Consider the following 15,387-nt stretch of genomic DNA (forward strand, 5'->3'; position numbering starts at 1 on the left):
CCTGTGGCTCCCCAGCTGTTGTAAAACTACAAGTCCCATCATGCTTTGCCACAGTTTTGCTATTAAGGAATGGTAAAACTGTGGCAGGGCATGCTGGGATGTGTAGTTTCACAACATCTGGAGAGCCACAGGTTGGCCAGGCCTGATCTAGTGTATGCTCTGTCTGCCTGCTTGGCTGACATATAAGATTGAGTGAATAGTGATTGGGATATGGTTGGTGTAATAAGCAAGAAAATATATCTTTCTAAAGAATTATATAGTTTCCTAAATTCTAAAGGTGTATCATATAATGTGCTCATAACATTTAATTTTATTTATTTTTAACTTCCCCCTTGATGCTGGACATGCCCACTATCTGGAAAGTCTTGGGGGGAGGGTGCTGCTGCCATGGCCCATGGCTAGACCTTACACCTCTGGTGCTGCCCATGTGGGGCCACTAGTACAAATTTTTCCAGGGCCGCTTTTTGTTCCCAATCCGTCCCTGTGCACTACAAAGCCCATGCTCCTGGCTTTAACTGTACCTGCTGCACCCTGTGTTATCCTGCTGCCTCTTTCTACTTGGTTAATAAACCAATTCTCGAGTTAAGTCATCTGCCATGTAGACTAGCCAGCTAGCCACCATTTGTACACTGCAGCCACCTACCATCGTAAAGTCTGACAATATGCAGCCTGTGCATTTTCTAAGGGACGGACGACAAGTGGGCGCGGGCTGGATGATACGTGGGGGCGAGGCTGTGAAATGTGGAAGGTTTGGAGGACTGGGTGCGGGCCTCCTTGTCTTAAGAGATCTGCCCCCCCCTTCCATAATCCCCCCACCAGTGGCGTAAGTTCGTCCCAGTTGCCCAGAGGTAAGATAAATATTGGTGCCCCCCCCCTAAATTTAGATATTATATTTTATAATATCTAATTTTAGATAATATCTATCTATCTATCTATCTATCTATCTATCTATCTGTATATATATACATATATATATATATATATATATATATATATGTATATATAGTATACGGGTTGTTCTGAAATAAAAATGTATATACTGTATATATATATATATATATATATATATATATATACAAATGGATGTGCGGCACTCCAGACGACTTGAAGTAACGAGACTCAGGCAGTAAATGAAAGCTTTTCAATGTTTAACACATCGTCTTCAGGCTTAACAAACACACATAAAAAGACACTCACCTAAATAGTGATCTCACCCCTGTGACTGGCGCCATTGATCCGGAGGCGGGATTGCAGCCCGCTCAGGTGCGCGAACGTAAGCGTCACTGACATCATCATAGTGCTCCCATCACCAAGGCAACATGACAACAAGCATAAGCTACATAGAAAAACATGTATCATAACATAAGCCTACTTACAATTAGCAATTACACAGGTACAGGCCTATCATAACTAATCATCGTACTGATGGCCCAAGTTTTAAATTCATGTGTTAAAACCTATCTAGGTGCATATAATACATATCTATAACTACATTATGCATAGTGTTAGATGGCAGACTCGTACTAGATACCCCAGGATCCTAAACCAAACAGCTCAAACCCAGATGTTCATTTAGTCCACGAGGTGCCATAGTATCTAGCCGCTGGATCCATTGGACCTCTAGTTGCAATAATTTTAACCCTCTATTCCCCCCTCGAAGAGAGGGCTGAACCTGATCGATCATCCTGTACTTCAAGGAGGTCAATGTATGTCGGGCTTTGGCAAAATGCCGAGCCACAGGCTGATCGCTTTTACCAGAAGTTATGGCAGCTTTAATGGCTGACCTGTGGGCTGTCATACGCTCCTTAAATGCCCTCTCCGTTTTGCCTATGTATGACAGGCCACAGGGGCACAAAAGTTGATAAACGACAAACCTGGAACTACATGTCAAACGGTGTCTGATCTGGTACGTCCTACCAGTATGCGGATGCTGGAAGGTACTACCAGAAATCAGATACTGGCAAGTGGTACAGGTACACTTGTAACACCCTTTTCTACCCGCTAATGCCATGGTTTGTTGTGCTGGATCATAAATATCCGATTTCACTAATATATCCCGTAGGTTTCTGGGTCGTTGGTAACATGGCATTAGTTTAATATGTGTAAGCGGCAAATCTGGATCCGATTGGATCAAGTGCCAATGTTTTTTAGCTGACCTCTTAATGGAATTGCTGGCTGAATGAAAACCATTAACCCAGGGTAGAATGCTGTCATTATCCTTATCTTTATGATGATTTAATAGCTGTTGGCGGTCTAATGCCATAACTTTAGTTTTAGCCTGATTTAATAACAGGGGGTCATACCTTCGCTCCAGAAATTTTTGGGACATATTGTCAATATGATGTATAGCTAATTCTGGATCAGAAGTGATCCGTTTAGCCCGCAAGAATTGGGAATAAGGTAGCCCCCGTTTCAGAGGCAATGGATGGCTACTTGAAAAGTGAAGGTAATTGTTGCGGTCAGTGGGCTTAGAGTACAATGATGTAGTGATTTTACCTTTATCTATAGTCAGTTGAACATCCAAAAATTGAATGGTATTAGAATCAATAGAATATGTAAATTTAATAGGATGCTCTTTGGAATTTTGGTCATCTATAATGGCAATCAAAGATTCTTTAGAACCCTGCCAGATGACCAACAGGTCATCTATATACCTGCAAAAAAATAGGATCTTATTGGATATTTCTGCATTAATAAAAAATATTTCATCCTCTATCCCAAACATATAGATATTGGAGTACGACGGGGCCACGCTGGACCCCATCGCACACCCACGACGCTGCAGGTAATATTTACCGTCATACAAAAAGTAATTTTTCAATAAGGTCATCTCCAATAGTCTAAGGCACAGGGAGATGTCTGGCCCCTCGTAATCTGATAGGGAATGCAAAAATGCATCAACTGCTGCTAAGCCCCCTTCATGAGGGATGACTGTATACAGGCTCTGCACGTCAATAGTGCAGAGCACTGTATCCATAGGTAACAATGGTAGAGCCTCAAGACGTCTCAATAGCGTACTCGTGTCCAGTAAATATCTGGGCATCTTTTGAATATATGGCTGGAAGATTTCATCTAAAAAAATAGACACCGGTTGAAATAACGACCCCCTAGCCGATATAATGGGTCGACCAGGGGGTTTATCCAACCGTTTGTGTATTTTGGGCGTGGTATACAATAATGGCACCACAGGGTGCTGAGGAATGAGGGCATCTTTTACATCAGAGGAAATCTGACCAGCTGTAACAGCAGAATTAAGACATTCAGTAAGATCCTTTGTGAATTGTCCCGTAGGGTCACCTATTAGGCGACAATAGGTCTCACTGTCACTAAGCTGAGATGAAATCTCTTCTTTGTAATCCTTAAGATTTTGGATAACTAAGGCACCCCCCTTGTCCGCAGGTCTAAATACAAGATCTTTATTTGCTGCCAACTTTGCCAATGCCTCTCTCTGGCCTCTAGTAAGATTGTCCCGAATAGGGAGGGGCTTGTTAACCAATGGATCACATTCCTGCTCCACCAACCGCATATACGTACGGATAGAGGCATTTGTTGATTGTGGGTCAAATGTAGATTTCGGTAACAGTTTTTTCAATTTATTTGGTATCCATGCTACCGGCTCTTGTGTAACAGGTGTAGGTACAGCGGATTGCTTAGCAAAAAACTCTTTCAACTTCAAAGTTCTATTCAACCTGTATTTTTCAACCTTCCACTGTAATGGTTGTGGTTTAGACACAGGGGCAAAGGACAAGCCTTTGTTCAGAACTTGTTTTTCTGTGTCATCAAGTTCATAGTCCGAAAGATTGATTATCGCGCTGTTTTCCCCTTCGGGGGTTTGTTGCCCCTGCCCCTGCCTCTGCCTTTGCCTCTTCCATTGTCTCCCGCATCTGGTGTACGCTCGCCATCTGGATCTCCGTTCTCTTTGGCCCTGGTAGTCACCCCTAAAGGGCCCCTTGCTTGGGATGACTGGGCTTGGGAGTCCGATTCACTGGCCGTAGACGTATACTCATTGGATGACTCCTGGAAATGTCGATTGTCTCGACGACGACGGAAAAAAGGTTTGCGGTTGACATTGGTACGCTGATTATCATTCCAACGGTAGACATTGTTGTTGTCATAGTCCAAGTCTACCTTAGCTTTCTTTTCGGCTTTAAATTTAATCAGATCTCTCTTATAGACCTGTAACTGGTTGTTTAATTTTTCGTACCAATTATTAGCAGTGTCTGTTTCCAAAGCTACCTTATGAATGGCCTCAAAAGCCGTGATTTTCTCTTTGATAAGATTCATCTCTTTAGTACTCTGTTCTATAATCAGAAGCATTAGATCCATGGAGCATCTATTCATGATTCCGACCCATTTTCTACAAAAGATTGGGTCATGCCTCCCTATAGTGGGAGAATTGGTCATCCTCAGGCCACGTGGAATCTTTTTGGATCTATAATACTCACTTAGCGACAGGCAATGATAGAGATAATCCGTCTCTTTCCGTTTGTATTTGAGTAAATTCCGGTACACACTCTCCATTGAGCATGCCTCCGCTTGATCTTCTAGTACTGCTTTGTACAGAATTTCCTCAGCCTCTGATTCAGAATACATATGCAGAACCCCCAATGGGCTCACTCGAGGCATAAAGCCACTGGTAGTCTCCTCGGTGATGTTAGCGGCTGTCATTTTAATAAGTGGCTGTTACTTAGTAGATCCAATTTGCATATGGTTGTTGCTTGGCAATGTAAATTCAAAAGTGCAAGTGCAAACATAAAATCACCTTCAGCTGTAAATCACGGCTTTTGGCTCCAAAAAGACACCTGGATGCGGTATCCACTAGATAATGAATGCCTGGAAAATTACTATAACAAAAGAGCTGGGGAGCCTTGTAAATTAGTCCCACCAGCTGCCACTGGTGAGACTGAGAGATAAAAACAGAAAGTACCGGCTCTCCCATCAGCTGTACACCCGCGCCGGGTGCCCGCAAGATAAAGTTCAATAGACACAAATGGATGTGCGGCACTCCAGACGACTTGAAGCTTTCATTTACTGCCTGAGTCTCGTTACTTCAAGTCGTCTGGAGTGCCGCATATCCATTTGTGTCTATTGAACTTTATCTTGCGGGCACCCGGCGCGGGTGTACAGCTGATGGGAGAGCCGGTACTTTCTGTTTTTATATATATATATATATATATATATATACATTTCATTGTCTTTTATTTTAAATCACACATATCTTAGCAGTCATACCCAGGATTAGAAGCCATGACCTGTTACACTAACAGCAGACACTTTACTGATGGAGTTATTTGCTCCTGTAGAGGAAGCATGAGAATTCTAACTATATGAAGTTACGTGTAATTGTCAGAGAAGTATCTTCATATAGTTAGAATTCTCATATTTCCTATACAGGAGCAAATATCTCCATAAGTAAGGTGCCTGCTTCCAGTGTAATAGGGCATGGGTTCTAATCCTGGGTATGACACTTGTAAAATGTGTATCCATAATAAAAAGGGTGTGACATGTAAGGTGCAGGGACCAGTGAGGAAGTTGGCCACTGAAGAGATAGCGGTGGCTATCAATTAACTTAATTGTATGGTGTCACAGAATAGGAGGAGAGGTGCCCCCCTTCAGAGCAGGAGCCCGGCGGCAGATGACTCCGTTGCTTCCCAGAGTTACGCCTCTGCCCCCCACCCCAAAGGCTTAATCCGTACCTCTGGGCTGGTGTTAAAAAAAAAAAAAAAAACACATTGAAACTGCTTCACAGTGCTTTTATTTATTTTAACCATCTGCCAACATTTTCTTCAGAACTTCGCCATCACAGAAGCAATTCAACAAAGATGGATTAATTACAGACAGATTTTGTTGGCCTACGTTGCATTTCCCAGACAGAACAAACAAACCTGTGCACACATAGACAATAATATGTGCCAGGTTTCTTCTGCTTAATCAGTTCCCTCTCCAGGAGGGATGGTGGGAGATAACTTCTGGGTTGCTATGAACAGCACAGTATGGAGATGATGTATATGTCTGAATAAGTAGGGCACCTATACAAGTACTAGATGATTATGAGTAGATGCAGAGACCGTGGCATGAGCTAATATGAGAACTAGATACAGATGTTTATTAAGTATGGCTAAAAACAATCACTTTATATTTGTTTTTTAAAGCAGCCAGACAGTGTACAGTTCGGTAAACCAACGTACAGAAATCAGGGACTAGGCCAGACATGCATTCATCTGTTTATTTGCTTTGTGAACACAGCAACCTGTAATATAAAGGGGGCTTCAGTCATCTGCAGAATATCCTGCTGATTACGACTTGTGGTTCTTTCATTTGATATAAGTATTGAGTCTGTTCCAAGTCAGTGGTTTACCAGTCTGCATAAAGGTAAATAATGCCACTGTTCCTTCCATAGCCATTAGACTGCGGCTACCTGCTCTGAAATGGCCATCAGAAACCAATGGTTGGCAACCATTGATGTTCCCAATTCAATGGAAATGCTTTTCCAATCTGATGTTGGAATTGTGATGGTTTCCACCAGTGGCCGATTTTACCTAGGTGATGCCACCCCCAGTGAGACAGTGAGTCTTCCCTGGTAGTGGCTTCCTATTAGGAGAGCTATTTGTTGAGCACAGCCAGACAGGCAGTCCCAGGGAAGGTGTATTCTCCACCTGGGACTGGCAGTCCAGACCGCAATTAGCCAAGAGAGTGCTTCCAATGAGAAGCCACTGCTCTGCCTTTCCATCAGCCTTACTCGGCTACTAGGGGCTGCAGCTGAAGCAGTCCCTAGAAGCCGCTGTTTGTGTTCATGTGCTGGTCACGGGCTCTGCCAGATGCATTATGCAGATTCAGGGCTGCTGATCGCAGCTCCCCTCACATAAAAGGGAAGAACCTGCCACTAGTTGCCACCATTGCATACTTGATTCCAATGGTTTCTCCAATGGGTAATTATGTCCTTTGAACTGCAGGCACCCTAGAGCAGTGCCTGCAGCGGTGCCCACAGCTCCATTGTGCGGAGTTCCAGGTTCCACTGCTCATGCACACTAAATAACCACCGATGGGTACAGAACCGTCTTAACAGCAGTGTAGGCCCCTGGGCACAGCAATGCTCTGGGGCCCCTACAAATCCTCCAGTAGTAAGGGTGGTGGGTGCTGGCAGCGGCAGCTTTGATGTCCCGCGGGCGGTAGGGGCCGTTCTATCTGTCGCTCAGCATGTAGGACCTGGAGAAATAATTTCTGCTAATTACTCCTTTACTGCACAGATGGGGCAGGAAGGAGAACACTAAACTGTAGAAGGGGACATTGGGCTGAATGAAAGGGCCCTGGTACATGACTTCCAGGGTAGTAGGGTATGTTTAATACGTAGGGGAGGGGTCGATAGTAAAGTGGGCTTAATATTCATAATTTTCTGGTGGGAGGGCAGCTTGCTTGACTGCAGATATCTCAAGTTCCTGAAAATAGATTTCTTAGCTTTGAATGGGATAAAAATCTAGAGAGTCCCACCTTTCAGTAGGTGCTGGGGACTTGGGGATCAGAGTTCAGGAGCCAGAGTAATCCACCAATGAAAATAATTTAAAACTGCATATTGGGCATGTGGAGCTGGAGCAGGGACCAGCTGCTGGAAGGCTGATATCTCTGGTTCTGGGCATAGTATAGACAAGCTGCCAGTGTGCAACGAAAGGGGAGAGTCCCAGCTTTTGGAATATACCCTCATAAAAACTCTAAGTCAGACAGAACCCGAGATATCTGGCTGGGAAGAACAATTATCAGGCTAGGATGGGGACCACTGCTTTGAAGTCGGATATCTCTGGTTCCCCAGGGCCGATTTTCAAAAATCTGGTACCCCTGAAAAGAGGGGACCCTCAGCTATCAGCCTATGGCCCTTTTACTCCTGGGGCCCTTGGGCAAGAGCCCATTGAGCCTATATGGAAAGACGGCCCTGGATGGGTAACCTTGTGATGCCCATCCCTACTCTGACATGACAATGGGTGTCCTACTCCTGAGAAGATTGCTTTTTGGTATAGTTCTGAATGGCTATCTGGAAATGCTCCGTAGTGTTTAGCTCTGGCCTAAAGAGAATAATGTAACATTTAGGGGTGAAATAGCCAACAAGAATGCCCATAACACTGATCAGCACAGTGCAGACATTGACGGCTGCTATGTATTTCCCCTGGTAGATAATGAAAGTTGTGAAGAATGCGATCCATGAGAAGAAGTATGCCAGGAAACTGAATGAAATACACTTGGCCTCATTGTAGTTATCTGGCAAATCTTTCCCCATATAGCAGAAGACGAAGCACAGCATGCTGAGGAAGCCAATGTAACTAATCTCAGCAATGGACCCTAGCGAGGCCGACTCCGAACATTTCAATATGATCTGATCGGAGAACGTGGAGTAGTCTGCCATTGGCTTAGGTGGCTTCACAACCAACCAGATGACAGAGATCAGGACCTGACCGGCCAAACTGATCACAATGAAGAGATCGGAGCCATTTTTCTTGACCCAGATCTCGTACAGTTTGGGCATGTGTGTGGCCATCTTGAAGATGCAGACAATCTGAAATGAATGGACCACAAGGCAGGAGAAGCAGATGGTGAAGCTCACAGCAAAGATGGGCTGCCTCACCATACACGTGGCAAGCCGTGGCTCCCCAAAATAACAATACAAGGTGCAGCAAGAACAGGCCAAAGACAATAACATCCCCAAACACATCTTTCCCCCGGCAGATTTAACTACTGGGGTATTTAAATGAACAATAAATATAACGGCAATTGCCACAGTCAGTAAAAGCAACACTGTAGCGACAGTAAGAAGAACGAGTGATAATGGATCAGTCCACATGAGATATTCTATGGTCCTGTTGTAACAGATCTCACTTCTGACCGGTGACCACTGATTAAGTCCGCACAGCTGGCAGGTGTAGAGATCTGCAAAACACAAGTATTACATACGTAACTTACTATGATTATATGGGTTAGATTTGTTTATAGGAATAATGTTTACTGTGTTTATAGGGATAGCTGAAACGTTGCTTAAGGCTGGTGATGTTTGCGGTCACATCGTCAGTAGCACTGGGACCCTTATGTTGGCAGTACAAAGGACTTTGATGGTGACAGCAATGGGCTTGTGGCTTACACTCGCCTGCTTGACCCTCTGTATATAATAAGCATTTATTTTTCATGCACATATGTAATTGCATATATTAAAGAAACGTAATGCCATCTTACCGCTACTGTTAAGGAAACTCATTTTTGGGCAAGAAATACAATCAAAACAGCACGAATGGGATCCCGTCAGAACCCGTCTCTCTCCTTTTCCACATTCTTTAGAACAAATTGATTCAGGAATCTGGATAGTAATAGGACACAATGGTCATCTGTGATTCAATGCAGAAGATTCTACAAAAAAGCTGCAAAGGGCAGAGGTATTAATTATTAATAGCCTCTGCTAAAGGGTAATGCCAATCAGTGCCACCATCAGGGAGGGGACTGCCAGGACTCCAATCCTGTGCCCAGACCGCGTGGGTGCTTGCATGGCAGCGGTGTGAATTGAAGCGCATTGCAGGCTGCCATAGAAGGGCAGCGCCAGTGGCATTTTGAATTTGGAGGCAATCAGGAAATACCGCTGGCGCTGTCCCTCTATGGTGTCCTGCTCCCTGTGCTGTTGGTGTAGTCCCGGCTTGCCGTAGTCGTACCTAGGTGCGCCACCTGATCTCCTGCGGCCTTTTCCTGGGACAAGCAATTGGTTGCCAGTACGGTAAGTTGTGGGGGCTGTGCCGCACAATCTGAAACCAGAACCAGATCCGATCTGGTAGGAACCCCCACAGCACTGCTGTTGATATATTAGGAAATATATTATCGGTGCCATATTGCCAAATAAATTGCTGGAAATTTGGCGCAGGTGTCTGTGAATACAGAATACAGAGAGGGGTTCCAGATAAAAAAAACTTGCACATGGACACCCTCATTTTTAAAATCCACCTGTGTGGAAGCTATCACCAGTTCGGGCCTATGAATCTTACTGCCAGTGGTAGTACTGTTATCATTGTCGGTGATACCTTCATGTATAGCAGGGCTGGCCAAACCGGTCCTCGAGATCTACCAACAGTTCATGTTTTCCAGGCCTGCTGGAGACCTGAAAGAATTGTCAGTTAGGAATGAATGCAGCACATCTTAATTAGTAATGACTACACCTGTGCACCAGCTAGGTGGTCTGGAAAATGTGAATTGTTGGTAGATCTCGAGGACTGGTTTGGCCAGCCCTGATGTATAGGGTGAAGCCCTATTCCTGTTGAAAAAACCCTGAGATAAGGTGGAATCACACTGTAATTTCAGCAGAAGTAAGGGGATTCGGACTATTGGTCGACATAAATCAGGTCAACAGTCAGGTTGACCCCATATGGTCGACAGACACAAGGTTGACATGGACAAAGGGTTGACATATGAACTGTCAACACTGGAAAAAATTGACAAATTCAAAAGGTTCACATGACAATGGTTGACATATTTTGGTGTTTGTTTTTTTTCATGTTTTTTACTTTTTCCTTCCTTGACTCTCCATTGTCACAAATCATAACCTTCAGTAACCCTGTAGTGAGCGAAGTGAGACACAGCACACAAAGCGAGCCCACGTGAGGATGCGTTTCAACAATTGGTGGTCCCAGATGCCTAAACTATCCACACTGACCCCAAAAATGCAAAAAAAATACAGTGTCAACCAGCGGCGTTTCTAGAGAGGAGGGAACCCGTGTGCAGACTCCGTGTGTGGGCCACCTCCTCTCCTGTAGCCGTCACCGCCGCTGCTAGCGCACTGAGTGCTAGAGACTCTGACACAGTGCCAGAGTCTACAGTGCATGCGCAGGACTCCTAAAAATGGCCGCCGCGCACTGAGTGCTAAAGACTCTGGCATAGTGCCAGAGTCTACAGCGCATGCGCAGGACTCCGAAAAATTGCTGCTGCGCCATTTTTCGGAGTCCTGCGCATGCTCTGTAGACCCTGGCACTGTGCCAGAGTCTCTAGCACTCAGTGTGCTATAGATACGCCAGTGGTGTCAACCATTTTTGTGTCGACCATTATCATGTCGACCTTTTGACCCTGTGAACCTTTTCCAAGGTTGACCTTTTGTCCACGTCGACCTTTTGTCCATTGATCATATGGGGTTGACCTAAATGCATGTAGATCTTCTATACCACACCTGCTTTAAAGCTGCAGTCCCATAGAAGACTATAGCTGCCTGCACTTAATGAAAAGGGCTACATCAACGCAATTAATTGTGAAACACATTCATTATAATACAATAATATAGGGACCTAAGGGGAAAGCTATCCATCAGTGACAAGGCATTACACACGGGGAGGTGGGAAACAAGGGGCCTGGGGCCTAATTCAGATCTGATTGCAAAAGCAAAATCTTTCTCTAATGGGCAAAACCATGTGCACTGCAGGTGGGGCAGATGTAACATGTGCAGAGAAAGTTAGATTTGGGTGGGTTATATTGTTTCTGTGTAGGGTAAATACTGGCTGCTTTATTTTTACACTGCAATTTAGATTTCAGTTTGAACACACCCCACCCAAATCTAACTCTCTCTGCACATGTTACATCGGCCCCACCTGCAGTGCACATGGTTTTGCCCATTAGAGAAAAATGTTGCTGTTGCGAGCAGGTCTGAATTAGGCCCCTTATTCAGTATGGACCGCGCATACTGAATTATTTATGCCCAGCGAGCACGCGCAGGAGCCATACTGCGTGTGTGCACACAGGGGCTAATTTAGGTTGGATGGCAAATAGCGTTCTTGGCATGCGCCCGCATTTACTGCGGGGGGCTGCAACACTCCATTTCCAAGACAAAGACAGAGAGTTGTGGGGGCGCCGCTTAAAAACGGCGGTGGCGGTGGTCTAACAGAGGGGCATGGCGTGGGTTTGATCGGGACGGCTGCATGACGTCACATGCAGCCACTGTGATCGCAAAAATGGTAGTTGGTCTCATGCGGGCGCCGGTAGGAGGCTACCTTATTTTTATCGACCATGCTGAAATTCGGTGCGACCGCAATTTCAGCATGCTCAAGGGGGGGAGGCAGTGGTCGGCATGCTGTGCGGTCTTGACCTGCGATGGGCGGCCCCCGCATGCGAACAAAAGGACTGCGAATTCTGCTACTTAGCAGAATTTGCAATCCTTACTGAATCAGGTCCACAGTGAGATGCGATCGCATCTCACTTATGCGAACACCTCTGCCTGATTTGACAGGCAGAAGTGTTCACGTGGCGGTAACGTGGCATTATGGGGGCATGCCATTAGAAACAGGGAGTCCGTGTGACTCCACACTCGGCCGCTGCGACTGGAAACATGGCGGCGGAAGGACTGCCTTCGCAGCCAGACTGCGGAGGCAGAAGGGCTACCCTAAATCAGCAATGTGATCGCAACTGTATTTGTAATCACAATGCCAGCGGCCATTAGCATGCTGGGCGGCCTTGCACTGTGCTGGGCGGCCCCCAGTATGCGATCACAAGCAGTTGCAGTTTTGCTATATTAACAAAACTGCAACTGAAGCTAAATAAGGTCCAGAGAGAACAATTTTTGTCTATTTTGAGCAAATCCACTGCTGGAGTCTGATCTTTGTACTTTTAATACAACACATTTTGGATCATCACGTCCACACTTGGAGAGAGATAAAGTGGAGAAGTTCTCCACAGTAACCAATCAGCTGCTGTCATTTCCAAGACTGTTCTAGATAAATTACAGAAGCTGATCGGTTTATTTGGACAACTTCTCCACTTTATCTGTCTCCAAGGCTTGATACATCTCCCCAGTGACACCTTCCATCAGCTTTCATCTACCATCTCCTTCAACAAATGCCATTCAATGAAAGAATTACTAGATGAGCCATGGACACGAGTACAGGGGTAGACACAGCGGCTATACTCAGGGTCACTCACTGCATTATCCTTGGTGTGCCATTTCAGCCCATCATTCAGCTTCAGGTTGCCCATACTTTTATTGTACGAGCCGATGACGTTAAAGGATGCGCTGTCCCCGTTCCACGCCCACATCACTAGGTCATAGCCAGTAGCTGGGTCTCCATTGCTGTCAAAATAAATGGGCTGATTGTAGAGAGTGAAGTTCACCTTCTTCACGTGTTCCAAGAGCTAGGAGGCAACGAGAGGAGTGACGCATTACATAGTGCAGGTCGGATTCCTCCTGAGAGGGTGGCAGCTGTATGCATAGGGGCACGCCAGGCAAGTGTGTACACCATGCATGTGTATGTTTGTGTGTAAAGCTATGGTGTGCAGCAATGTCGGTCACCTGTGAGCTAAACTGGGGTAGTCTTATACACAGAGCACATTGCTAACTTCTGGTGATTCTCTACTACAGCCATGTGCCTTCTCTTGTACTTTGGGGGTCATTCCGAGTTGATCGCTCACTAGTTTTTAGCAGACGTGCAAACGCATTGTCGCCGCCCACTGGGGAGTGTATTTTCGCTTTGCAGAAGTGCGAACGCCTGTGCAGCAGAGCGCCTGCAAAAACTTTTTGTGCAAAACAAGACCAGCCCTGTAGTTACTCTTCGTGTGCGTTGATTCTAACGATGGAGGGACGGCTTTTGACGTCATACACCTGCCCAGCGAACGCCCAGCCACGCCTGCATTTTTTCTGCCACGTCTGCGTTTTTCTAAGCACTCCCTGAAAACGGTCAGTTGACACCCAAAAATGCCCTCTTCATGTCAATCTTCCTGCGTTTGGCCGTGCGACAGGAAAGTTCGTTAGACTCTGTGCAAACCCACGATGCTCATTGTACCTGTACGACGCGCCTGCGCATTGCGGTGCATACGCATGCGCAGAAATGCCGATTTTTAGCCTGATCGCTGCGCTGCGAACAACGGCAGCTAGCGATCAACTCGGAATGACCCACTTTATTATATATGTTATGTTACATATGTGAAAGCCTGTACTTGCACATTCTTTTCCCCCTGCCACATCCATATAACCCTAGTGCCCCTTTACCCCAGAGCCGGCCCTAACCAATATTGATGCCCTAGGCAAGATTTTGGCTGGTGCCCCCTAGCACCACCGCTAGTTCCGCCTCTGACTCTGCACCCCTTTCCCAGCACCATCACCCCCCACCCATAGCAGTCCTTTTTGTTTGTTTCCCTACCCCCCTGTAATTTAAATAAGAACAGTGTGCACATTCGGCGCACAACCCAAAAAGGTACAGTATGTGTTTTTGCTGGCAAGGGGCATGGCCACACAATAGTACTCCCAATTCAAATTATGCCTCACAGTAGTGCAACTTTATTCACAATTTATCATGCGATAGTGTCCCTTATTATTTACATTACATCACACAGTAGAACCACTTTACCTTATATACGTTACTCCTCACAGTAGTGCCTCTCATTCACATAACATCACACTGAATTACTCCTTATTCACATTACACCACACCATATTGCTCTTTATTCTCATTACACCACACCATATTGCTCTATATTCTCATTACACCACACCATATTGCTCTTTATTCTCATTACACCACACCATATTGCTCCTTATTCACATTACACCACACCATATTGCTCTTTATTCACACAGTAGTGCCCTTTCTATACGTTACGCCACACAGTAGAGCACCTTATACACATAATGCCACACATTGGTAATGCATTTATACACATAATACCACACAGTAATGCCCCTTACACATATGACACACATTATTAATGTCCTTATAAACATAATTGTTATGCACACCAGTGCCTGCAGGAAAGTACTAGTGTCAGAACTGTTATGCACTCCAGTGTCTGCAGGAATGTACTGGTGTTTGAACTGTTATGCAAAACAAATGGACTCACAGACAAACTGGGGAATATGACATAACGTACACAGAAGGTGATAGGGTAACAAAATACACACACAGTGAACAGAGAAGCCCAGAGGCTAAGGAACTGGGTATCTCCCTTGTATTAGAACTGCTCAGATTTAAAAAGCAAGATGTTGTGTTTTAATACGTAGAGAACCCGAAATGCTGTTGCTAAGGGCAACAGCAAAACCCTAAAGGGTTACCAACGGGTGTGGCAGTAAACTCCTTGGTCAGAGATGGAATGATAGACACAAGGAGAGCCTCCACAATCCTGATTCTCACTTGCAGTGCACAGGTTTAAGCTTACTGCCACTAAACTGACCCCTGACACCTAGCACAGTGAGACAGGATTAGACAGGCAAGTGTTAGAATACAGCCGCAAACTTGCTAAGTTCACAGAGTAATAACAGAACCCCAGCAAGCTAAACGACTGACTCCAGTCTTACTGCTAGGTCTGGATTGGCAGAGTGTAATACCAAATCCCCAGGCCTATTTGCAGTAAGCAACAAACAAATACAAAGCTACACAGTACTGGCTAACTTTCATGAAC

At 45.2% G+C, this 15,387-nt stretch overlaps 1 protein-coding gene across 1 annotated transcript in view; it reads right to left on the bottom strand.

Moving 5' to 3' along the window:
• Positions 1-7,978: 7,978 nt before the first annotated feature.
• Positions 7,979-15,387, bottom strand: part of TAS1R1 (taste 1 receptor member 1) — a 30,489-nt gene continuing 23,080 nt past the window's right edge. Inside the window, exons 4-6 of the mRNA XM_063941793.1 lie at positions 12,919-13,128; positions 9,214-9,334; positions 7,979-8,913 (exon numbers count right to left, since the gene is read on the bottom strand). Coding sequence (XP_063797863.1) covers positions 7,979-8,913; positions 9,214-9,334; positions 12,919-13,128 — 1,266 coding nt within the window. The remainder of the gene's footprint in view (positions 8,914-9,213; positions 9,335-12,918; positions 13,129-15,387) is intronic.

Source organism: Pseudophryne corroboree, chromosome 10 (genome assembly GCF_028390025.1).
Source record: "Pseudophryne corroboree isolate aPseCor3 chromosome 10, aPseCor3.hap2, whole genome shotgun sequence".
NCBI classification, from domain to species: domain Eukaryota; kingdom Metazoa; phylum Chordata; class Amphibia; order Anura; family Myobatrachidae; genus Pseudophryne; species Pseudophryne corroboree.